Source organism: Anguilla rostrata, chromosome 6 (genome assembly GCF_018555375.3).
Source record: "Anguilla rostrata isolate EN2019 chromosome 6, ASM1855537v3, whole genome shotgun sequence".
NCBI classification, from domain to species: domain Eukaryota; kingdom Metazoa; phylum Chordata; class Actinopteri; order Anguilliformes; family Anguillidae; genus Anguilla; species Anguilla rostrata.
This window is the reverse complement of record NC_057938.1, coordinates 53494970-53519720: the sequence shown is the minus strand read 5'-3', so window position 1 is coordinate 53519720 and position 24751 is coordinate 53494970. Positions and strand designations below refer to the sequence as shown.

At 44.5% G+C, this 24751-nt stretch overlaps 3 protein-coding genes across 7 annotated transcripts in view; all 3 read right to left on the bottom strand.

Moving 5' to 3' along the window:
* The window catches only part of LOC135257623 (tubby-related protein 4-like), a 36373-nt gene extending 32057 nt beyond the window's left edge, over positions 1 to 4316 (bottom strand). The window contains exons 1-2 of the mRNA XM_064340540.1: positions 4217 to 4316; positions 1358 to 2712 (exon numbers count right to left, since the gene is read on the bottom strand). Coding sequence (XP_064196610.1) covers positions 1358 to 1609 — 252 coding nt within the window. The 5' untranslated portion in view covers positions 1610 to 2712; positions 4217 to 4316. The remainder of the gene's footprint in view (positions 1 to 1357; positions 2713 to 4216) is intronic.
* A 1586-nt stretch (positions 4317 to 5902) lies between these two features.
* gtf2h5 (general transcription factor IIH, polypeptide 5) lies at positions 5903 to 7278 on the bottom strand. Of its 2 annotated transcripts, none has more exons than XM_064340537.1 (3): positions 7215 to 7278; positions 6614 to 6719; positions 5903 to 6389 (listed from the first exon to the last, which is right to left on the bottom strand). In XM_064340537.1, exons 2-3 carry the CDS (start codon positions 6646 to 6648, stop codon positions 6209 to 6211), a joined length of 216 nt encoding a protein of 71 aa, XP_064196607.1. In that variant the 5' UTR covers positions 6649 to 6719; positions 7215 to 7278; the 3' UTR covers positions 5903 to 6208. The 2 variants fall into 2 exon arrangements, with proteins under 2 accessions (XP_064196607.1, XP_064196605.1); XM_064340535.1 differs by lacking the exon at positions 7215 to 7278 and adding an exon at positions 7052 to 7208.
* Positions 7279 to 7479: 201 nt separating this feature from the next.
* serac1 (serine active site containing 1) lies at positions 7480 to 24586 on the bottom strand. Of its 4 annotated transcripts, none has more exons than XM_064340519.1 (17): positions 24444 to 24586; positions 23401 to 23494; positions 22951 to 22987; positions 22431 to 22570; positions 20687 to 20776; positions 18693 to 18824; positions 18164 to 18285; positions 17755 to 17883; positions 15924 to 16037; positions 14850 to 15012; positions 14297 to 14447; positions 14001 to 14136; positions 11580 to 11680; positions 10651 to 10748; positions 10015 to 10197; positions 8990 to 9133; positions 7480 to 8424 (listed from the first exon to the last, which is right to left on the bottom strand). In XM_064340519.1, exons 2-17 carry the CDS (start codon positions 23489 to 23491, stop codon positions 8288 to 8290), a joined length of 1968 nt encoding a protein of 655 aa, XP_064196589.1. In that variant the 5' UTR covers positions 23492 to 23494; positions 24444 to 24586; the 3' UTR covers positions 7480 to 8287. The 4 variants fall into 4 exon arrangements, 3 of the variants coding, with proteins under 3 accessions (XP_064196589.1, XP_064196588.1, XP_064196587.1); XM_064340518.1 differs by lacking the exon at positions 24444 to 24586 and adding an exon at positions 24059 to 24200; XM_064340517.1 differs by lacking the exon at positions 24444 to 24586 and adding an exon at positions 23915 to 24052.
* Between the last annotated feature and the right edge of the window lie 165 nt (positions 24587 to 24751).

Below are 24751 nucleotides of genomic sequence, written 5' to 3'. Positions count from 1 at the left end.
ATAATCAACGTCATGTGTCACCATCGCACAAGATCTACGCACACCTTCATTCATATTTTAAGATCTGAATGGTAAATGGACTTGACATCATCCTTCACTGACTACTTTTACTGGACAGAGTGCATAAAATAATTAATTTAACCGAAACACTGTTTCTGTAACATTTGTCGCTGCGGAAGGGCCAACAATTAAACAGACAGCCGGCAAATTACTTGGAACACTTTTTATGTTTAGAAATAAATGTAGAACAAATATAAGTCATAAATCCGAAAAAAGCAATCTAGTAAACATTGTCTCTGCTGTGCGCAAGCCTGTCCAAATTGAATGTTTATCAAACTATCCGTTTTGGGGACCCAACAAAGACAAAAAATTTGCGATGTTATCCGACGCCTTTCGTTTCACTGTAACAACAGAGCCGTGGTGTTCGGAAAGTTTATGGAAATAACGCCATTATCCAGGCAACCGATGCCACCAGAACTCCAGCTTTTAGTGGACCAACCGCTGCCGAGGCATTTTGAAGGGGGAGGAAAGGGCGCGGGCTATCTCGCGCCTATCTGCTAAAACCGAAATTAAATTGTATGTACGGCAAACGAGCAGCTTAAAGAGTTCAAGGATCTGATGTAGCTCTGAAAATATGTATGTATCAAAAATAAATTAAACTGCTGTCTGGTGTTTAAAATACACACTTGGGCGTGCCAAGCACCTCGACACAAACCATGACTTTTCAATGAATGTGTTTTTCAACATCTTGTCATCTCACACACAAATGAACACACAACTTTAAACGTACAGGCTACTTTGGCAAATGGTAAATGGACTGCATTTATATAGCGCTTTTATCCAAAGTGCTTCACAGTTGATGCCTTTCATTCACCCATTCACAGACACACTCACAGGCCAACGGTGAAAGGCTGCCATGCAAGGGACCAATCAACTCATTGGGAGCAATTAGGGGTTAGGTGTCTTGCTCAGGGACACTTCGACACGCCCAGGGCGGGGGATCCAACCGGCAATCTGACTGCCAGACAACCGCTCTTACCTCCTGAGCTATGTCGCCCCAAGAAAATAAATTAATTGGGCGTTTCCACAGATAAAAAGCAAGCGTCTAGATTATTCTTATTATTATTATTATTATTATTATTATTATTAATATTAATAATAATAACAATAATAATAGACCTGAAAAAGTAACCAAAAAATTTCCTAAAATGTAATAAATTGCATTGGGCTTTCAAAGCATCTAAAGAAACCATCTTGGCAGTAAGCATCTGTTGGTTAAGAAAACCCATCTCAAAGAAAACAAGTAGTGGTACTGGGCTTAATTCGCTTTGGCAATCCGATATAACAAACAACTCACCTCGCTGTTGTGTCCCCTTAGATTGAAGTTGATTCTCTGCGGGGTGTTCCTGTCGCGTCTGCAGTGGCTAGAGGTGAAAGTTACTCCGACCACCCCCCTCCCGTTCCCCGTCGCGAGCCATCCTTCCTCGTAATATCGCCTCCTGCACACGGGCTTCTCCTTCTCGCTCTTGGGCACGCGCCCTTTCCAGGACAGGCAGAGGATGTTGGAGTCGCTGCAAAGGACTGGTCCATGTTCCACCGCCGCGAACATAACTACGGGCTGGCCAGACAGACCCGGTTTCCGTTAGGGAAAGTGATTGGAGTTTAGGGATCAGTCTCTTGCCCAGAACGACAGTCGCTCTGGGTCTCGGTCTTATTTTTGCTCTTCTGTGAGACGTTTCAGAGAACGGACACGCTGCATAGTAACAATGGTGGTATTGAGTAACAGGTCTTTCCGAGACAATTAAAGTGATGCAAGAAATATCCGTTTTCAAATACTTCTCTCCACACAGCAGTAGGTTAACTTAAACCCCACGTCCACACGAAGTGCCTGAGACCGTTTTATTGATTTGAGAAGAGGATACACGGACTTATTTGATAGTTTATGGTTATCCAGATATCAGAGACAACGTAAAAAAATTGCATAAATAAAAAGGCACGCAAATCAGGTCATTTTGATGTCACACCAGCTTAACAGCATCCCAAATGTACACTAACCGCAGTACTTAAACGACTGATTTGTTTTACTTATTTTCTATACTTTGGGAGAGACTGTCTCCTCTCTATCCATTTATTTTTATATATTCCAAACAATGGAAACTCGTTACGTAATCTAACCTCAACTGCTATTAAATCGCCAGACGGGTTCAACGGATCAAATGAAACGCAAATTCGACTCCCCTTTTCTAAAGACTGCTTTAGGAACACGCCAGCTGCAATTACATAAGCACGCTCACTGTACCAAACCATTAACTGCGGCTGTGGATGTTAGCTGTATCTATATCCAACAAATGCAGGGTGTTATCTTTTAAAAAGCTTCACTTGGCCTCTGGACGTTTTCCGATCAGGTATAATTTTTATTGCAGCAGTCCCCCAAGATATCCAACTGCGCTTCCTCCTTGCAGAAGACCACGCGACGTCTTCTGCTAAAATCTTAATCTTGATTCCAGATGAAGAATATCCGGGGCATGATCCAATTCAGTACATCATCGCTGGACGGTACTGCTTGCTCTGTCGAAGTCGGAATTATGTGCCTGAAATAATTTTGAACTCCTTGCATCAACTGTCCATCGGCAGGAGGGTCCCTTCTCCCGGTAACGTCATTCCGTCACCGTCCTTGCCTCCAATCAACGTCGGGGATCCCGTCTAGGCGTTCTAAGTGACGAAACAAATACAGAAAGGAAACATTAGCTCATTTTTTATTCATGACGACAGAAAGAAAACATACACTAGCTGTGACAGAAACAAACTGTTCGCCACCACTGTGTTTACCCGCGGGCAAACCCAATGGTAATGAGGCATATTCCCAGTCGCTGCATACGTACCACTTAGGAAAACTGTACAGCTAGTTACCCGTGTGCCTGCGTGTGTGTGTTTGTGCGTGTGTGTGTGTGTGTGTGTGTAAGAGAGGGAGGGAGGGAGAGGGAGGGGGAGAGAGAGAGAGAGAGGGAGGGGGACGGGGAGGGAGAGAGAGAGAGAGAGCGTGGGTGGTCATTCGAAGCATATAATTTCCATAATCTCTTAGATCATTTCAATCCATCAGACACTGTGAAGCACTAAACGTTTATCCCATGATCCGACTGAGGAAACAAAGTCCAGTTACGTGACTGTTTGGTGGGGGTTGTAGCCTACGATGACAGTACCATTATATCGAAATATCTTGTCAGCTAGCTAGCTCCGTTGCTCTGTAGTTCATTACTGAACAAAAATATAGCTAGCAAGGCAACATAAACAACTGGAATAAAGCGAACAATAATATGAGCTTCAAAATATTTCGTCTCTATAAACAGACAATTTAACGAAATTACAATAAATGATCATGTATGCATCTCGCTAGTTTGTATTATCTACAGTACTTAATAACCAGTATGACGCTAGCTATATCTAGCACAAGCAGACAAGACTGCGAAAAAATGTAGATAGCGATATAAAAACAAATGTTACTTGTGCACCGACACCTTCAATATTTGCATCTCACATATTTAGAAAATTCTCTAAGATAGCCCTCAGGCCCTGCCCTTTAGTTAACACTGTAACGATACATATTTTGTGAATCAGGGAAACCAATGACACCTGTAAAACGGAACGCCACCCGACATCTACCCAGCTAGCTTCGGAAGCTAGTTACTCAGCCAGTATTTTTGCAAGCTGGCGAGCTAGCGGAATTACTTTGCAACAGAACAACCCCTCCGCCAAAATAACAGCGATAATTTAGCTAACCAGATATATAGCAAGTTAGCTATTATAGTATTATAGTAATCCAACAAGCAAGCTTGGCACACAAAGCAAAACGCCGCAAATACATTTTCAAGTAAGCATGTATAGACTACCTAGCCACCAATTACTAGTTTCTAGCAAGCAGAATGCGACAAAACAGCCCGTATTTTTACAAACACAAAAGGCAAGAAACTGTAGCTAGCTAGCGAGTTAGCTTGATGAATAACCACGCTAGCTAGCTCTGCTAAGTAAAAAGCCCGTTTTATTCATGTTTTACATGCAAGCTAGAAAGCTATCTTGCAGGTCGTCCGAAAATTCTAGAAATTGGGCAGCCAATTATACTGGCCCAATGAACCCATATTTAATATAATAACATCATGCGAAACTCACTTTATTGGGGTGTATTGCCGAAAATATCTATGAATAACAATCCACGGCTTACCCCTTGTGCCACTCTGCCTGGGCCCGTCTCCAGAGTCACGTGACTGTCACATGATTCTTTTTTTTCCTGGGTTGACTTACCACATCCCCTCCAGTACAACTGCATCACTGCAGTTGAAAGGAGAAAAAACTGAAATATATATATATTTTTAGGATGCCAAGCACCGCAGGTGCGTAGGCACCCTATTTTTGCTGACTTTATTATTATTATTATTATTATCGTTATTATTATTGTTATGCAGATTAACCGCTTAAAGTTGACTTTTCATAGCACTACTGCATTCATATTTTTACATTTCAAACAGCATCAGGTGCCACAGATGCATTTACAGAATAATTAAGGTGTTGGAGACAGCAGCAAAAATATCTACATAACATTAACTTAGCTCAAACATTTTTAGGTCTTATATTTTCCATAATTTAGGTCTTACAATTCCCGGCATTGATATCTGTCACTCGGCACCTCACTCAAATCATTACCTCAGCTAGTTGGGGCTTTGCATCAAAAATCACATCTCCTGATGTTAAAGCTTGTTAAAACTTTGCAGTCGTGAAACCCATTGTTTGCATTAGATTTTTCTTGAAGAAGAAAATAGTTTTGTCACTTTAACATTTACTTTTGTTTTATGACCATAACACTGTGTAAGAAAAAATAAGGTTCCGGACGAGAAAATCTTGGTCTTCGTAGAAACTGTCTTTATTGGCAAAATATGGCAGCAACAGAAAATACACGTAGCATGTACTCTGGGAGCATCGAAGTCAAAATGCACCCCGACTGTCTGTCTTGGCCTTCTTTTAAGCTGTTAGTTGTGATTTGATTAGTGGTACCAGTGATGATTGGTGAGTGAGATGATTAGTTTCTGTCAAGAGTCACACAATGCCTTAGCAACTCTGCTTTGTTAATCACTCCCGAGTCAGTTTCATTCACCTTTCTCCCTCTCCTGGCTGATTGTATCAACATGGCACTGTCAGTCTTTACAGTGATACTGAAGTCTTGTGAGCTGTGAACTAAGGCTTTCTTTCATCAGTGGGCCCAAGTATTGCGTTTTGGCACAACCTCTGTATTGAAGATTTGTAGTTGAACTAAAAATCTTACAACTGCTTTGACATTTTTCTTTATGTAAATATAATCGCACTGTATCTTTCTCCTCCCTGACAGCTTCAGACGACTCAGCTTGGTAAAGAAACATCCTGGTGAAACAAAATGGCTGGTGATGGTGCCATTAGTTGGCCAGTCCATCAGAGCTTGGCCCTAGCATGAAAACCAATACTCCACTGCAAGGTCAGGGTGGGTGTAACCAATCTGTGGTGATTTGTTATCAGTATATTAATCAGCCATATATAACCTGAAGAGCATTAAATTAACTAATGCACAGCTAACAAAACCTTTGCAAACCGCCCAGATTTGGTTCTGCCCAAATCAGCAAGTTGTGGAATCCACTTCACAGAATGAATACTTTCATTAACAATGTCCAAATAGTTCTGTAGGTGACAAGTTAACAGACCAATTATCCGTCCACTCATGCACGCCACGTTACGATTTTATGGAAACTTCAGTTCAAATTTGTTTTTATATGTGAAGTAGTGTTTAGAAATAAACTCTGACTGAGAAAATAAATTTAACCAAACAACATTGCGCCAACATTTTATTAAACACAATTAAAATTAAACCAAACAACCCCTTACATGTTTGCAAATCATTTGTATTTATTTAAGACATGGCGATGAAATGTCTGATGAGTCAGAAACTTTACATGAATTTCAACATAAATTCAACAAGTCAACCATTCAGCTTAAATAAAAGTGGATTACAGATACAAATGCACAAAGGGACAACGATCTATTAATTGATTTACTTGAGGAAGGTCGTTCATATTTTTTGCATTTTAAAAAACTCAAAACCGCCAGTGTTGTAAAGTCTCTTTGACGCAGAACGACATGTTCCTTTATTTTAACGCTACTCTTGATCTCAGCCAAAACGTAGAGAAGCTATTTATTTCTGAGTTAAGGGGAATGAGTTCTGGTCCATAAGCTCTCCCACCCTCTCTTGAAGGATCTGAACAACTTCAGCTATAATGAAGACATGCGTGTCGTCCAGGTCTTGGATGATGAACTTCTTCCCCAGTGCTGATGTCTCGTCCAAGTACAAGAGGAATTGCTTCATTGCAGGGTCACTGTTCCATAGATATAGGGGACACAAGGACAACACGTCAGTACAACACGAACAGAGAAGACAAGTGGACTAAAAATCTCAGTACATAATACCCATAACGTACTAGCTAGCTACATTTCTAACGTGTTTCTTTTTTTTTTTTTTTTTTAATAATTTTCGTAAATAAAAGCTAGAGATTATTACAATTGTCACTACACAATAGAAAACGCTGTTATTCAACATTACCATTCGACAAGGACCCCTTTCAAAACATTAACCATCCTGCACTGACGTGATGAGGCAAACGAGTTGGAGACTGCACGCTGCGATACGTCCAAGCGAAAGAGGGCAACTGGAAGAAACACATTTAAAAATAAATGGTAAACTTAATCACAGTTACGATTATAACCAACTTATTTCTTATCTGCAATGTTAGCTATTTAGTTTACGTTACTTGCGTTAGTGTACGTGGCAGCTGTATATATATTGTAGCATGGTGTTTAAAATTGTGGCTCGAAAAGCTAAGGCTACGTTACATATTGTAGTATATAACATCATATATAATTTTAGTAAGAAGTAAAATCCACAGCTAGTCGATTTGTTGGTTCATTGTGAAATGTTTTAGCTATGCTAGCCTAGTAACTAAAGGAACAAACGCTCAGGGTTATGTTAGCTAAGGTTTACCTGCACAACTTCCAAAACGAAAAGCTAGCTACCGGCTTTAGTAATATTATGAAACCGATTGAATACAAACTATCTTTAAAATGATAAATAATCAAAATAGTTCCCTCAGATATATTTTAAAGAAGATCGTCAGCAACCGCAGGCTAACTTTCACACAGCTTACGCGAGTTGTTGTGGCCCGATACGAAATGTATTATGGGTTATGACGGCATACAAAGAGGGACATACCAGAATAACGCGTTAACCCGGTTCGGAAATGTTGTTACTGAACTAAACACAAATTGCTTGCTCGCAATTTATTAAATTTGGCTTTATAAACCATTTTCTAGAAGTACAGCGTCGGTTCATGAAAAATGTTTGGAAAGAGCCTGGTACCGTACTGACGCATACAAGTGATGCAACTGTGACAGATAACACACAACTGCGCATTCTTTTAAACACGGGCCGTTTATTAAGTGCACACAATTTATAGACAACGCCTTGATGTTTCCACATATCTGAATAGTCCATATTCAAGTCAAAGTGATCCTTTCACATGTAACTCATAAATAACAACACTGATCATCAGGTCTAGGGTTATCACTTAAAATGGAAGTGGAGACATTGACTTCCAGATACATAATGTTAATGTGTACTTTTTAATGCTTTAAATGGCACCTGAGGTAGAAGTGGGTAAATGAGGAAATGTGGTTTTAAACTAGGCAATAATTGGGTATGTTAATATATAAATAAGTATATTTTTGTCTTAGTAATTCAGGGGGGAATGGGATAAAATGAACATAACATTTGGAGTATCAGTGCCTCACTGAGTGCAGTACATTTGAAATGCTATGGGACTCAACTTTCCTCCAGTATTTACAAGTAGGCGCCATTCCAGAACAATCTCTCAAAGTAAATGGCAAGTACATTTTTCTGTTTCCTTTATAATTATCGCTCATATTTAAAATCTCAAAATTAATCTTTTCAACCTGCTAACCCACCCCCTCCCCCCCCAAAAAAAAACAGAAAACAGCTGTTACTCAGCAAATGACCATGAGACAGCAGACACCCTTTAAAACACAACTGAATTCAAATCAAGAGCAACACCACAGATTGGCAGAGTACATCGTTTGAAAGACATTTTCTTCTCCAAATTCCAAAGAACGTTCTGCATTCCTCCACTGGATTGTAAGAACAGCAGTATTTCACGAAGCTGGTTAAGACAGAGTTGTGCCCTAAAAACAAAAGGCCCTGAAGTCAGTGTATGACCTGGGACCCCAGTGTGTCCTGGATAAACTGCAAACTCCGCTTGTAGAGAAAGGAATCCTTTTTCTCCGGTTTGCAAATGTTCAGATGGTCCACATCCACCGGAATGAAGTCACCAATCCCCAATTCTGAAATCGAGTGATACTGAAAATTAGGTCATCCTTTAAAATTGGCACAATAACTGCCAAAACGGCATCTTTGCTGTTGTATGCTAAAAGCAGAATTAGCTCTATATTTGGTTACAGAACAGAACATCCTAACATTAATAAGCTCAGCATAACTGGGCCTGTAACTCAGCATTTGCTTAACTCGGTTAATATTAGATGAAGAACTATCCTCTATTTTACATGAATAAATGGTACACGCTAAGCCTTTATGAGGAAAATTTAAAAAGACTGAGTAGGCACATACATGAATAATCGATGAATCCATTACTCATACCCATCCCTAGTACTCAACCTGAAGTGCTTCAGTATATATCCAGCTGTAGAAACAGATTGTATGTAAAGAATGTAATCTGTGAAACTTACTCTGGATAAGAGCATTCTACAAAATGCAAATGTGTATTTTAACGACAAACACCGTTTTTCTTTAATGTCGCCTCTGAGCTCAAAGATAACTGAATACGAACTCTCACAAAAGAGTTTGCATTTCACTCCTCTCTGGTATGATGCCTGCACGAACGAGGCCTACCAGCTGACTGCTCTGGCACCACCACCATTTTGATCATGGGGCCGACGTTGGTGGGACGCGTTTCCGTAAAGCTCAGAATTTTTATGTCCCGGTCTTGGGCCATGTTCAGGAAGTTCTCGTTGAGTTCGCGAAGCGCTGGCGAGTCTGCGAAAAAACAAAAAAAAACAAAGAGACAAAGGGTAGACCTCGGTTTCTTCTGGGAACTGTCACTGTGGGTCACGTCACTTTGGGGCTAGGTCCCAGGCCTGAGTCCGCACCCAACCAATCAGCAGCCCAGCTTGAACTATTCTGCAGCAGACTTTGCACACACGTCACGCATACTTCCTGGAACAGGTATTACGTGGCAGAGAAACTGGCCCAGAGGACCACATGATTGTATCAAAGGTGCTTCGCTGCTGTCCTACATTTAGTCAAGGTTCCTCACCTCTACTTTTACAACAAAGAGCCCAGTAGCAGAATAAGACTATGTAAGATTGGCAATCTTGTTAAAGACTCCCCTCCCACCCCCCCGCCCCAAGTAAATCTGTGATTATCCAGTGTAATAATAATATGTCTCCTGCTCAGAGAGGAGAAAGACCATAATCACACCTGACTGCTTTCCTTTGCCCCTATAGATTCCAAATGGAGCATGAGACAAGGGATTAGCTCAAAGATTCATGTTAGCACAAAGTCAGCACTATTCTTTTCTTTTTTTACCTGTTCAGGGACTATGAATGAAAACAAGCTTTTTAGCAAAATCTAGCAAGTCTAACATTGATACATCTGCCAGAAATGCTGATTAATGCGCACTGTCCCTGTCAAACCAGTGATAAAAATGAATAACCAGTGCTGTATAAAACAATGCAGGGGACGTCAGGGGAACCACACATAATGCTTCTACCATCTGAAGGCCAACTTCTTTCCGAATAAACCACTACACACAACACAGCACACACGCATGCGCCACGCACGCACCGCACACGCACACACCGACACATACACACACATACACGCACACACACACGCACAAACACTTACACACACACCTCTGGAGAGCTCCTTGACCTCTATGGAGGGGAAGAGCAGGTATCGGACGTTGACTGAGTACTCCGCCATGAAGGTCCCGTTGTGGGGAACGCTGTAGAACATGATGCCCTTCGTGTTCTTCAGCAGGGGCTGCATCTCAGGGTCGTTCACAGCATCCAGGAGCATCTTTTTCACCAGCAAACCTCAAAAAAAAAAAAAAAAAAAACATTCAAAAGCCACACTTATATTTTTTCATTTAAAAAGCCCATCACATCTCCACAACAGCAAATGGTTCATTCATAACATCTCAGACAACTTCCCATCAAGGAGAGCAGTGGTCTCCAACCCTGGTCCTGGAGAGCTACAGCGTCTACTGGTTTTTGTTTTCACCTTAAAATCAGCACCCAATTGAGACCCAAGACACCAGGTGAGAAGAGTTAACTGTGTAATCAACTGCTCTAATTGATTCATGAAGTGCAGACTCACTATGAAAACCAGCAGACCCTGTAGCTCTCCAGGACCAGGGTTGGAGACCACTGAAGTAGAGGAAAGCTTAGGACTAACTTGCAAAAAAATAAAAAATAAATTAAACATATTCCAGAACCACGGTAGCGCAGCGCTAGCCGCGCGTCCCCCTGGGTTAGGCCACGCCCTACCTCCCATGCTATGCGCCACCCAAATGACCGGCTTATCTCCCACGCCCGCCGTCTTCAGCTTGCTCAGCAGCTCCCGGCTCCTGTAGGCCAGGGACTTCCTGCGGAACACAGTCGTTAACGGCGTGACATCATCAGTCCGCCGTCGCCGCGACGAAAGGGGGCCTCGGCAGACTAATCACGGACTACAGTAGGGGGAATTATGGGAAAAGTCGTTATGCGGCAGATGCATGCAAGCATGACATTTGGTACATATGTCCCTTGGGTGATCCTAAGACATCCTAGAAGGGGTGCCCAAAAAAAATCTTAAACAGGAAGTGAGTTATTGAAGAAATTCAAAATGGCCGCCTAAACAGTTGGCAGTTGACTCAAAAGGCACCTAAAGAACCTCATAAAAGCATGAAATTTGGCACTACATGTCCCTAAGAGCGGGCCTAATCAATCCGGCATCAAGCACCCCGGCCATCGATCAGGCCTCTCGGACAGAGAAAACCCGGAGACTAACCTAGCGTACGAGGACATCGGCTCCGTCTGCACTGCCAATAAAAACATGTGCAGTTCGGTCCGCAGCTACAAGCATCGTGCTGCAAATATTCTCACGAGAAGCCCCTAATTAAAAAGCACATATTTTTCTAAAAGAAATGAAACGATTTTTTGAAACTATTCTTAGCTTGAGGAGAACATTGCTGTAGAAAATATCAGGGGCTAAAAACAGTACATTACATAACAGGCGTTTAGCCGATGTCCAGAGGGACTGGTGCAGTTTTACACAGTATCCATTTATACAGCAGGACATAAACTGAAGCAATTTAGCTTAAGTACCTTGCTTAAGACTGCAATGGCGGTGTCCTACCTGCAACCAGTCCAGCTCCCTAACCCCTATACTACTCTCTCACCCCCATGTCTTCCCGTCCCGCCCCCCCCTTACTCACCTCTGGTTTTCGACGGGGCACTTTGCCCTCCAGTCACTCAGGTGGGTGTCGTACTCCACAGACAGGATGCGCAGGTGGGGGCAGTCGGCCGCCAGCCACGACTGGAGTGCGGGGGGGGGGGGGGACACGAAACGCCCGGAATGGCCAGGTGAGGACGAGGAGGAGGAGGAAGAGGAGAAGGCTGAGGTACTGTGCTGCAGAGCTAGCTGCAGAAGGCTGATGTACTGTACTATACTGAGCCTCTACAGATGCCAACGAGCTGATTCACAACATCTTCAGGGAATTCACATTTTTTAGCCTTAAAAGATTCCTGTACACTCAGAGTTCAGAAAAGCACACACACACATACACACATGCGTAGGTACATACACAAACACACACACACACACACACACACACACACACACACATAGGGACACCCTTTCCTATATAAACTGAACACGGTGCTGCTTCCACTCATCCTAAGTTTGAGCAACACATCCCAGGCCATGTCCAGTGAGAGATGCTCATGGTCTCTGCACCATTCCTACACTTAATTAGAGAATCCGGATCAGTTATTAGCCTGGATCGATCTGGGCACCCACGTGCTCATAAGTAACTGATCATTTAGAGCAGCGGACTGGTCCACAGGGGCCGGGGGTGTGGGAGGGGAGGGCTACACAGCCCTAATGAAATCAATGTGTTAATTAACTGGATTCTGTTCGGGACTCCCCCCCCCTTCCACCCCCCCATCCCCCCAACCTTGGAAGTTCTAATGACGCATAACAGACTGGAGCTGCTGAGCTCTGATTTAGGAGCCTCTCCACCAAAGCTGCTGGGACAGCAACCCAAGAGGAACGAGGCCTGTTCCCCACACAACGCCTCTCCGATTGTCAATCTGGGATCCTGATCTGTGGATCCCGACTGGAGCATCTTTTCTTAACCGGAGGAGACTGTAAGATTTTTAGTTCAACTACAAATCTTCAATACAGAGGTTGTGCCAAAACGCAATACTTGGGCCCACTGATGAAAGAAAGCCTTAGTTCACAGCTCACAAGACTTCAGTATCACTGTAAAGACTGACAGTGCCATATTGATACAATCAGCCAGGAGAGGGAGAAGGGTGAATGAAACTGACTCGGGAGTGATTAACAAAGCAGAGTTGCTAAGGCATTGTGTGACTCTTGACAGAAACTAATCATCTCACTCACCAATCATCACTGGTACCACTAATCAAATCACAACTAACAGCTTAAAAGAAGGCCAAGACAGACAGTCGGGGTGCATTTTGACTTCGATGCTCCCAGAGTACATGCTACGTGTATTTTCTGTTGCTGCCATATTTTGCCAATAAAGACAGTTTCTACGAAGACCAAGATTTTCTCGTCCGGAACCTTATTTTTTCTTACAGACATGGTGTATTCCTGAGAATGGGTACAAGTGAATAAACTGCCGGGAGTGATTAACAAAGCAGAGTTGCTAAGGCATTGTGTGACTCTTGACAGAAACTAATCATCTCACTCACCAATCATCACTGGTACCACTAATCAAATCACAACTAACAGCTTAAAAGAAGGCCAAGACAGACAGTCGGGGTGCATTTTGACTTCGATGCTCCCAGAGTACATGCTACGTGTATTTTCTGTTGCTGCCATATTTTGCCAATAAAGACAGTTTCTACGAAGACCAAGATTTTCTCGTCCGGAACCTTATTTTTTCTTACAAGACAGACGGTGTATTTCCTGAAATGTGCTGTCTATCACAGTGTAACTTAATATTGGGTCTCGTCTGATATCTCTGGATTTATACCCAATGACGCATGTCTTCAGATTTACACCTAATGACTCATATCCCTAGATTTATACCCAATGATCGATGGACAAATGAAAATAACAAACTTGCAAAAACAAGCCGCTAAATCTCAGTTTAATAACTGTAATCCATCCATCCATTATGTAACCCGCTTATTCCTGGTCAGGGTCACAGGGAGCTGGAGTCTATCCCAGCATGCACTGAGCAAGAGAACGGTAATACAAAGGAAATTACACGTACACACCTACCGTTATGCTTTGAAAGAAACCCAAGCTATTCATATACCATGTCTGGTCAGCTTTACCTCTAAACCCAAAAAAGAGTTCATCAAAACAGCGGTGAAGAATTCTCTGGTTCAGCTGATACTCAAAAGTTCAACTTGTAGTTTTCTTTCGCCGTATTACAGCAAGTCGTTTTATTTACTTCGGTAAAATGTCAAAGACGCACACCTCCGCCATCTCTTTAGACCGTTATCCTCTGAAATGTGTGTGGGCGAGTCTTAAAACGCGTACAGCATGTTTCATAATATCTTAATCTCCCTTCAGTTATTCCTGATTAGCCGAGCGTTAGCATTGCGCCGCTAGCCGGGCCCACAAGCCCTCCCGTGTGCTCACGACACGCGTGTGTTACCTTGGGCCAGCACTCCGTGTAGTCATCCCGGGTGCCCGCGGCTTTCTCCTCCTCCGTCAGATCCTGCTGGCGCCAGGTCTTAAAAGCGGCCCCCAGCAGGCCGTGGACGAAGAGGACGTCCGCTTTTATTGGCTGGCTGGAGGGGGGGGGGGGGGTTCAGGGGGGGTTACAGTTACGAAGATCAGGTGCTTTTTTGGGTAGCTTGTTTCCCAAAGCAATTTAACCAGAGAGTTCTCAAACAGTTCAATGAAGGGATATGTCTCAGAGCTGGGGTGTTTGGGGGTAATTAGGGGTACCTCGTGCGACACTGCGGGTGCAGGATGTACACCCCGTCTTGGTACTTCTCGTGCACGGCGTCCCGGTCCAGGTTGGCCAGGGCTCTGGCAGCGTGCGAAGCCTGCATGATATGGGGGGACTGCATCGTCTCCGCCAGCACAGACACCCACCCTGTGGGGACCAATACACACACACACACACATTACATACAGACACCCACCCTGTGGGGACCCATACACACACACATTACATAGACACCCACCCTGTGGGGACCAATATACACACACATTACACACAGACACCAACCCTGTGGGGACCCGTATATATGCACACACACACACAGACACCCACCCTGTGGGGACCAATACACACACACACACAGACACCCACCCTGTGGGGACCTGTATACACACACATAACACACATCCATCAGACAGAGCCTTGTGGATGTTTTCAGATTACCACTCACTAAAGAGGACCTTTATCAGCGACGTACACACTTCTTACAGAGCCCACACAGTTCATCCCCTCCTGGCTGTACAGGCAGAAAACCACATTAGCGTACTGTCCCACCTGACTGCACTATCGCATTGTGCAGGTTGTCGTTCAAGGCCAGGTTTCCCACGATGCGCACGATGTTCCTCTGGATCTTTTGGGAGTCCTTCCGCAGCTGGTACACCCGCTGTAGCAGCTGCAGGCCCCCACTGGCAACTATGGGATCGCAGTGACTGGGGACCTGGGGACCAGGGACGAAGAATCTGAGTACCGATACTCTATCTGTCCTCTCACCTGCTAACAGCCACCATTTCTTTATGTTGGTTCACACGCTACGTTACCATAATACTGTAATGCTGCTGTTTGCAAAACTGATCACTGCTTATTTACGTTGTATACTTGTACTACCTCCTTCCACCAGAGGGGGCACCACACGTTTGGACCCCCACCTCAAACTGCCCTGACTCAACCGGTTCTGTACCCCTTTGTAGCTCACTTAAAAATGAGGTGGTCACTAGACTGATTAGAGCCGGGGGGGGGTCAAACTGTCTAGTCCTGGGGGGCCACATTACCTCCTGTTTTCAGCACTGGTGATTAACTGAAGTCATTGATTGGGTAAACAAGAGTCACCTTGTTGTCAAGGCCTTAATTGGCTGTTGACTGAAAGGAAACCACAAATGCCTGCAGACACTGCGGCCTGAGTCCAGGACCGGAGTTTGACACCTCTGGCTGAGAGACTCATTTTTGAAAACCCTGACAGATTTCAAATGTTGGCCACCATGAAACGTATCACGACAAATGTTCTGTGACTTGCGCAACATAAATAAATCTGATTGGATACGGTTTTATAATCCGCATCCAGCACCGTTGACAATGTGAGCATTTTCTCAGAATGTTGCTTCCCAGGAATCGTGGCTCTAGATGTGGAGGAATGATCCTGCGGAAAGATTCCTGTGGTTCTCCCTGGGGAACCTGGAGCCGCAGTCCCCGGAAAAAGGCACTGAAAGTGGGTCGTGACCGGGGGGGAAGAGGGGCCTCTTCACACCAAGCCCGGGATAAAACCGCTCTTTAAAACGGGAGGAGGGCACTCAAGCTGACAGGCCCTGTAATCAGGAACCATTATCCACTCAACTCAACCGCAGGGGGGGATACCTTTGAGTGCTGCACCAGCGCCTGCAGGCAGAAGGACTCCACCTTCTCCGAGGGCACCGAGGTCAGGCTCTGCGCGTAGGGCAACCCGTTCCCCCCGAAACACCACAGCCCTCCCTGCAAGAGGAGAGAGAGCAGTCCTGTTCCAAACACCTTTCGCTAAACACCCTCGTCCCGAGGACACTTCATTTAAGTGTGTGTACGTGCATCAGGGAAGGGAATAACACTTCTGATGAACAGCAGTTTGAGTCACCCGAGGGGGGAGGGGGCATTTCACAAAGCAGAAATAAGGGGCTTTTGGAGCATAAGCATGTGTGAGTTTGCAGTCTGTAATTCATTAGGAGTGTAAATTAAACCCGTGTGCATGTCTGTCTGTCTGCCTACTTAAAAGGGGTGCACTAACAGAGTCTCTCCACTAGAGGTCAGGGGCCTAGCAAAAGAGAAAAAGTGTGCAATTAAAGTCATTAAAGCAGAGCCAGGATGGGCAAGCCTCAATGTACTGACTGACTCTATGATGTCATAATGGGGACGGAAGGTCCACAAGCCTCAATGTACTGACTGACTGTATGAGGTCATAATGGGGACAGAAGGCCAGCTCATCCAGGGTTCCGGCCCTAAATTCTCTTGCTAACAGAAAGAAAAACAAAAGAAGTAACAACATGAAGCCTAGAGGAAGGACCGGAATTCCCCTATTCGCAACTTCAGAACTTCGGCAGAGATTGTGCGTGACCGCTGGGCAAGCCATGAATCAAACGCTAGAGCGCTAACTGCAGATTCAGGCTGTTATTCAGGCTGTTTTCTGTTGGTCACAGCGCACATAATAATCGTGACTCGTTATGCGGTGCACATCTTAAGTGGGCCCCGCTGAGTCATCGGGACCCATGGCTTTTATTAAAGAGCAGCGCTACAACGAGCGCCGCGGGGGCCCCACACACGGCCCCCCTCGCTCCCCGAGCGCTCGGCCTATCACGCTCCGCTCCGCAGCCGCGGTTACGCAAACCGAGCCGCCCGATTGGCCGCGATCGCCAGCGACACTTTCCCCCTGCCCGATTCGTTAAATGACCATCGGAGAAGGTGTCCCAGTTCACAAAAACCGCCAGAGGGACATGATATCCAATCATACGGGCTGCAGGCTAAACAATTCCCCCTGGAACAAAGGCAGCCGGTTGAACTAGCGTGTGCACTGGCTGCGGCTGCTCTGAATAATAGTTTATCTGAAAGATGTTGCGTTTTTTTAATACTGTGTGTTCGCTCTCAAACGCATGCCTCCGGGTGACCTCTGGAGACAGCAGTAATCAAGCAGCCCACTCAGCTGGGGAAACGACCACAGCGTCTCTCACACCGATACTTAACGCCCAGGCCTGAGCCTCTACCCCATAACGCAGCGTCAGCACAAATCAGCGCATAGTTATCTGTTCCAGACAACGCCCCCCCTCCCGCAGGCAACGCCCCCCCCGCCCCCCAAGCAACAGAAAGGCCAAGAGCCACAGATTGTAATATGAAATATTAAACGCACCTCTTCACCCTCCGCAAACGATCCTCAGCGTAAAGCTAACACCGGGTTTGTGTCAGTAAGTAAAGCCGGTATCCGAGCGCTTTGTTTTATTACAGATGGGGCAACGTGAACAGCGCGTTTATACAGCGTTCCTCTTCAGCTCACGCGCGAGCGCCGCCTGCATGTAAATGTGCTTCATTACGCTTAATGACGTGGGGCGGGCAGGAAGCCATTTTGCACAGCGGTCTCGCTCGGCTCTGTTTTATGAGTGTGGATGATGTGGACTTTATGGGACCGGAGCACGCAGCCTGCCCTGCGTGGGGGGGACGAGGGACCTACCCTCTGCGCCGCCAGCGATTGGCTGCTCTCTCTCAGGGCGAGCGAGGTGAAATACTGAATGCACTGGTCCACCTCTGCCTGGGGCAGGGACGCTAGCAGCTGCCTCAGCCTGTCCTCTACTGAGAAGCCCTGTGAGACACACACACACACACACGCAGGCAAACACACATACAGTCATACACACACACACACACATGCGCGCACACACAGAAACACACACCCACACGCACACACACGCAAAAACAAACACACACAGAAACACACAGTTATGTGCAGTATAGGCACAGTGCTTCACCTGAGTGACTAACGCAGTAACAGCATTAACCACTAGGGGCACCAGAGGGCCAAAAAAAAAAAAGATCAGAACTGAACAGTATCTGGGCTGCTGAAAGGTGCGTTTGTGACTCACGTCTGCCACCTCGGGTAGCAGTGGAGGGGAGAGGAAGAAGCGCAGGTCCACCTGCGGGGTGCGGGCCAGGCCTATGGCTGTCCGGTGATCTACAGCCTGGGCAGCGGTTCTGTACTGGTAATCTGTCGCGGGCAGGGAATACGAGATTCACACAGACGTACGTCCCAACACTCCACTGTCTCATGTCATGCAGGGGTTCATCTGAAATCTGCTTCGTGTGTGATGCTTCAGAGCTGGAGGAGTCAACCCCAGTGGTTTGTGAATGTTCTTAACTGAAAATGTTCACACCATGTCAGTGTGTGTGCGTATGTGTGTGTGCATGTACTCTCTCTTACCGTGCCAATGTGTGTGTGTGTGTGTGTGTGTGTGTGTGCTCTCTCTTACCATGCCAGTGTGTGTGTGTGTGTGTATGTGTGCTCTCTCACCGTGCCAGTGTGTGTGTGTGTGTGTGTGTGTGTGTGTGCTCTCTCTTACCATGCCAGTGTGTGTGTGTGTGTGTGTGTGTGTGTGTATGTGTGCTCTCTCTTACCGTGCCAGTGTGTGTGCTCTGCCAGCTCCTGTACGGCCTGCAGTCTCTCTGCTCTGCTCGCTGCCCGGGTGCGCTTGAGCAGCACCCACAGGGCATACTCATGAGGGTCTGCATCCAGTCCACTCAGGTGCTCTACATCACACATAAACACACACACATTAATATATACACACACACACACACACATTAATATACACACACACCCACAGGGCATACTCATGAGGGTCTGCATCCAGTCCACTCAGGTGCTCTACATCACATATAAACACACACACATTAATATACATACACACACACACATGCACACAGAGAGCTCTGTTATGATACGCCCACAGGATACAGTACATCATAAGATCTTACTAATCCTCTTTCAAAAACACCAATGTGACATCCAACCTCCAAAAATCAACACGCCACTAATGTAATTTTGTCAGACCTGAAAAAACATTCACTTAAAAGCGGAAGTGTCAACGACGCTTTCTTTTTTAACACAAAAATCCCAAGCGTGACTGAACGTAAACATCGCCGCTGTTCTACAGCCAATCACAGCCCTTCTGCTGGAGGGCAATACAGCCGAAAGCACTGATATATTTGTCTGGGCTGGCGTTCAATGAGAAAAGAGAGACGTTAGAGCTGAGTCAGATTAGACGTGGAAAGGGTCAGTGGTTAACAAAGACGTCCGCCTGCAGCCATTGTGAAGGAGCGGGCGTTTGACTCCAGGTCCTGCACAGAGAGCGGGAGAACCAGGCCAACACAAACTGGCACAGGAGCCCAAGGGGCAGGTGCTTCCTGGAGCCAATCTCAGAGACAAACAGGGAGGGGGTCTGCGCCATGGAGACCCGCCCAGGCCCGACCCGTCCCGTCCCGTCAGTGAGAGCTGAAATACCACCGCTGCCCACGCAAAGAAAAAACAGACTTTCCCTTTGTTCTGACACGACGACTGACGTGTAGAGAATGTACAGTTGGGCAGTGGGGGACGGGACGGACGGACGGGGGAAATGCACGCACATAAACCCGCTGCAGTGTTTCCTCCAGGTCGGGAGGTCATCCGTGGTGGCATGACGTATTGAATAAAGCTCACAAGACTCAGCAACCAGCTGGGGTAGCGATAGCCGCGACACTCTGTGACATCAACATCGGAGTGTTCAGTTAAGAACATTCTAATCACATATTTGTGATGTCATAGTGCATAATATAAGGATCACGACTCGGGGTGGGGGTGGGCGGGAGATAAACTTTTTCTTTAACGACAAAAGCGTATTCGTGGTTTATGTTTTAGAATCTGGACCAAAAAGAAAGTATTGTGAAGACATTAACATAGTAGCTAATTAAAAAAAACACTGTTAAAAACTTTTAATAACCGCAATGCTTACCAACTGATCCCATGCTCAGTGCATGGCCCCCAGCAGGTACTCTTTGCATGAACACATAAAAAATAGCCTTGATCTACTCCACAGTGAATCACTGTTTTTCAGGCTTCTAAATATCCTGCTAATATCCTCGGCCACTTAGCTGCTGCTCTTAAAACAACAGACAGTTTGAAACAATATGGAAGGAGCACGATGCCTCATGATTAACAGAAGATTAAATTCATACGGAAGGAAGAAAATGAATCACGACAGGAGACAAAAATTTAGCTGCATTATCTCACGGCACACAACAGAACACTGGCAGAATTCATAAAGATGCCAAAAGAATGTAGAAAATACCAGAAAGTGACAGAGCTGCACTTAATTAACCCTTTAAGGTGTGACATCACAAATATGTGATTAGAATGTTTGTAACGGAACATTCTAATGTATCAGGACTGGTAACTGAAAGCAGTGGAGTTATAGAACACTGACTTAGAATTTTGAAGAAAAAAAAACATTCCAGAAAACCTACTCCTTCTGGTTAACACATAAATGTAGCTAATGTACCCTGAAGTAATGCTGGTTTTTTTGGGTACAGTGGCAGCTAGACAAAACATATGAATGGTGAAGGGGGTCTCTTACCGTCCACGGGCTTCAGGAGGATCTTTGAAGAGATTTCCAGAAATCTTCTCGCTGCTTTGTGTAGTTCTTTCCTGGTCTTATACGTAAGGCCTATGAGAGAAAATAATAATAATTTGATTACATTTATTGTCTCCTATCCTATCACCATGGAGATCTAAAAATAAGGAACTTGGGAAATTATGGTGTGGAGAAGCATAATGGCTAAATTCCTGCGAGAATCAATTTATTTATGCCAGTTATTTTCTACCTAACTCTATTTTGACCTTTTTCCCTATTCGTACTGAATTTTCAATAAAAGTATTGTGAACAACATCAAATTCCTAGAATTCTCAGTGTATTGTTCAGGGTTTTCAGAAGACCCTGCATAAGGTCTGTGTTGGCTTTACGGGTTGCAGGGGCAAAATTGCAATGTGTGAGTGAGTTTTTTTCTTCCTGAATAAACTCTCTCCTCCCCTCCAGCCACAGCATTAAAACACAGCACAGCTCAAATCAGGTAAAGAACAGAAACCGTCCCTGTGGGCCCCCTCTCAAATCCAATCTATTAAGTCTGTTATTGAAATATAACTAATCTGGGTCTTAAACGGGGGACAACCACAGCCCCTGTTTCCTTCTTCAGCAGATACGGGACGGAGTCCTACGTGCCCCTGTTGCCGAATTTCGATTTTTTCCAGCCACATGTGCAGGAGTCCGCGGGGTAAACACGGCGACCTTGGCCCACTGGAAGCGGGTGCACGGCACAGACGATATGTAACGACCCCAGAGGAAGGCCACAGGGAAGGGATAGGAAGAAAGCCATCAATCAGCGCCACGGTCTTTTACAACACAGACGTTATGTTTTGCTTTCTACGCAGCAGCGCAGTCGCTGGGCCTCACTCACAAAGCGTATGTACTGTACGATCACGTGCGATCGTAAAACTGCACGTAAGAACGCTTCCAAGAACATTTCCACATTCATGATTTTTTTTTCTCTTTTTATCTGTACTTGTACATGGCTGTTTCCTTTATGCTAATCACATGAACAGGATTGTGCATAAAATATGCAAACAGCCAGCGTTCATCATCTCGTACATCCGGGACACGCACAAAAAACAAAATGTCTGCACATGCGTCACGATTCCCATATTGGTTTTTCATGGGAACATTTTTAAGAACAAAAGTAAGTTAAAAGAAAAGTTTTGTGTATGAGACCCATTGTGAGTTTGCCATCTGTGTATTTACACAAGCCAGATTCACACGTCACCTGATTCCTACAAGATCTAATATTCCGATAAATCTAGCCATTTTTAAAGCTTTTCACCTTATCTTTACCCGGCTACCCTTTCAACCCCACAAGCAGAATAAGGGAGTAACCTTGACATAAAAAAAACAGCACCGTAACTCCTCATATGTCCACGGCTGTGCTATAATTACCCAGAGGCAAAGGGCACTACAGGCGGTTCTCTGAAAACTAACCAGCAGTGTACTTTACACATGTACTCATGAATATGCCAATAGAGCCTGAAATATACTTTTTTTTCCCAGGAGGGAAAAGTACAGTAATTTAACAGTGAAATAGAGGAAGTCTTCTGTTAGTCACTAAGTAACGACATACTCAACAAATGACCCCCCCTGTCCCCGACAAGGGAACATTAATAATAGTCTGTCCAACCAAAAACGTTTCCCGAGTTTGACCGCCACACAGAATAATACAAGGTGGCCTTTGATAAGACTCTGTCCATTGGAAGAAAAGAAAAAAAAAGCATACTAGAAGCGATGTTCTCCTGCTCTTTCAGGTTTGTGTTGAGATAGATGTAGGATTTGCGCTTCTCCTGCAGTATGGCCTGCGTGTTGACGGTCACCGCCTTGTTCAGGGAGACCACCTCATAGGTGATGAAAACACAGCCGCTAAAAAGAGACAGACAAAAACAGATACTCTCTAGCTTCTTTACAGCATTTTACAACAACACCACTTAACCCACTGTGGTATATAGCCTACACCCTTGGCAATCACGTTTCTGACAAACATGTTTGAAAGATGAGCTAAGAAATTAACAGATGATCACAGATTTCCTTCATTAGATATTTGACAAGATTTTGTTGTTCAAGATCTGCAAATAGAAGGAACCATTCTGTGTGCAGAATTGTTTGGATCAAGTCAGTGTTCTAGAACTCCATTGCTTTCAATTACATTACCAGTAGTGGTTGTTCAGTTAAGAACATTCAAATCACATATATATCTGTATTCTAAAGCCTCAAAGGGTTAAAGAGAGAGGGACACTACCTACCCCAGTACGACTGCTCCAGTCACCTTTGCTATTGTTTCTGAATGTAAGAGAGGAGAAAGGGAGGAGTCACATTAGTGCTTAGGCTATATCTGGTGTCTCAGGTGGGACTAATTCTATATATTATTTGATGGATAGACCCACATATAACTACCAGAATACAGTACACTCCTTTCAGCACTAGGTATTACGTCCCCACACCAACATAAAATCCTAGTATCTCACAGAATGACACTGATGATCAGTATAAACATAAATCAGAACGTGTACATATTCATTGGTTAGTATACATGTTTATCCTTGCAAATTACAGAAATAAAATGCAACACAATGCAACAACTGTTTTTTAAATAAAACAGTATTAAATAGATTAAGTATTCAAAAGGCTGGCTGAATGTTCACTGTTAATCTACTGTATATACTTGGCTAAAATAATTTTATATAAGTACTTACTAATATTTCCCCAAAACAACGTTTTCTTTAATCCTTGGTTTGCTGTGCTGAGTCTTCTACAGCGAATCAGGCAAAGAGCAGTAGCAGACATCCTCTAAAACATACCAGACCACCACATTACCACAAGAAATATACAAACAAATTAGCTCGTTACAGGTGTGCACTGCACGGTGTCTATAAACCTTACAGCTGGTGGACGGTTAATATTTATAGACAATAGCAATATCGTTCTACAGCTGTGGTGATATTATGGACTGTCCTTGACTTGAACCAAACTTGTACACACTGACGTGACATGAGGAAAGAATCCAGGAACCATACCTGGCAGCTCATTCTAATGGAACAACATTAAGCTCTCCAACAAAACTCTTTTATTTTTGCTGAGATTTTAATGATTAAGGCATTTTACAGACTGTAATATACTTGCCCACGGAATTGTATCTGCCAATGTTATTGGCTAGCAAGTTAGCCAATCAAGTATACAAGCTAGCTAGCTAGCTGGCGAGCTGATTACCTGTTCCCAGCACTGCAGCTGAAATACGTGCCATTGAAACATTTACACTCTTCAGTTATTATTTTGACAGTTAAGCTAGCATGCTGTCCGAAGCTTGACCTACGAGGGCTTAGCCTGCAAGCGAACCATGTAACTGTAGCTCACCTGCGAATGTTAGCTAGTCCTGCATAGCAAAGCACTGACACGTCTGGTCTCCTAAAATTTACGTCACAAATAAGTGTCGTGTATCACGGGTGCCAGGTCTGCACGCTAGCCAAGTCTCATTTTCATCCGTCAAGTGGAGCGATATTTCTAGGAAAATAAAAGACCGCATTTATAGCTCCGACATTTTGTTTTTGGCTGCGGGAGGCACACCGCTGAAAACTAAACCAACCGTTGAAAGATCGTCATGTTCTTCAGTCCCATATGTCTGTTTCTGAGTATTGAATGTAAAACAAGTTACGAACCTGGCAACCTTGATTCATCGTACTAAATAGTGCATATCATAGGAGATTTATGATGCGCGGATTTTGGATCAGTATCTTCTTACCAGGTAATACGGTCCAGTTGCGATGCGGAACAGGTTCACCTGATTTTGAGTCGGTTGGTTTGGGGAAGTAAGTCCCCTGCCCTGCGGAAGGCTTGAACTGGGTCACTGAGCCTCGATGCTTCGGTGCGTTTTACGGAACTGATGCTACGCTATATTTATAAGACAGTTCGTAGGCTGCTGTTGTTCTTACTTCTTCCGAACTGGTATTCTGTTTTAGTCCAATGAATTTTCTAAAACGTAGGCCCATCATTTTGTGTATGCTAGGTTCGGCTACTATAAATACAGTAATACAGTACTATAAAAACTAT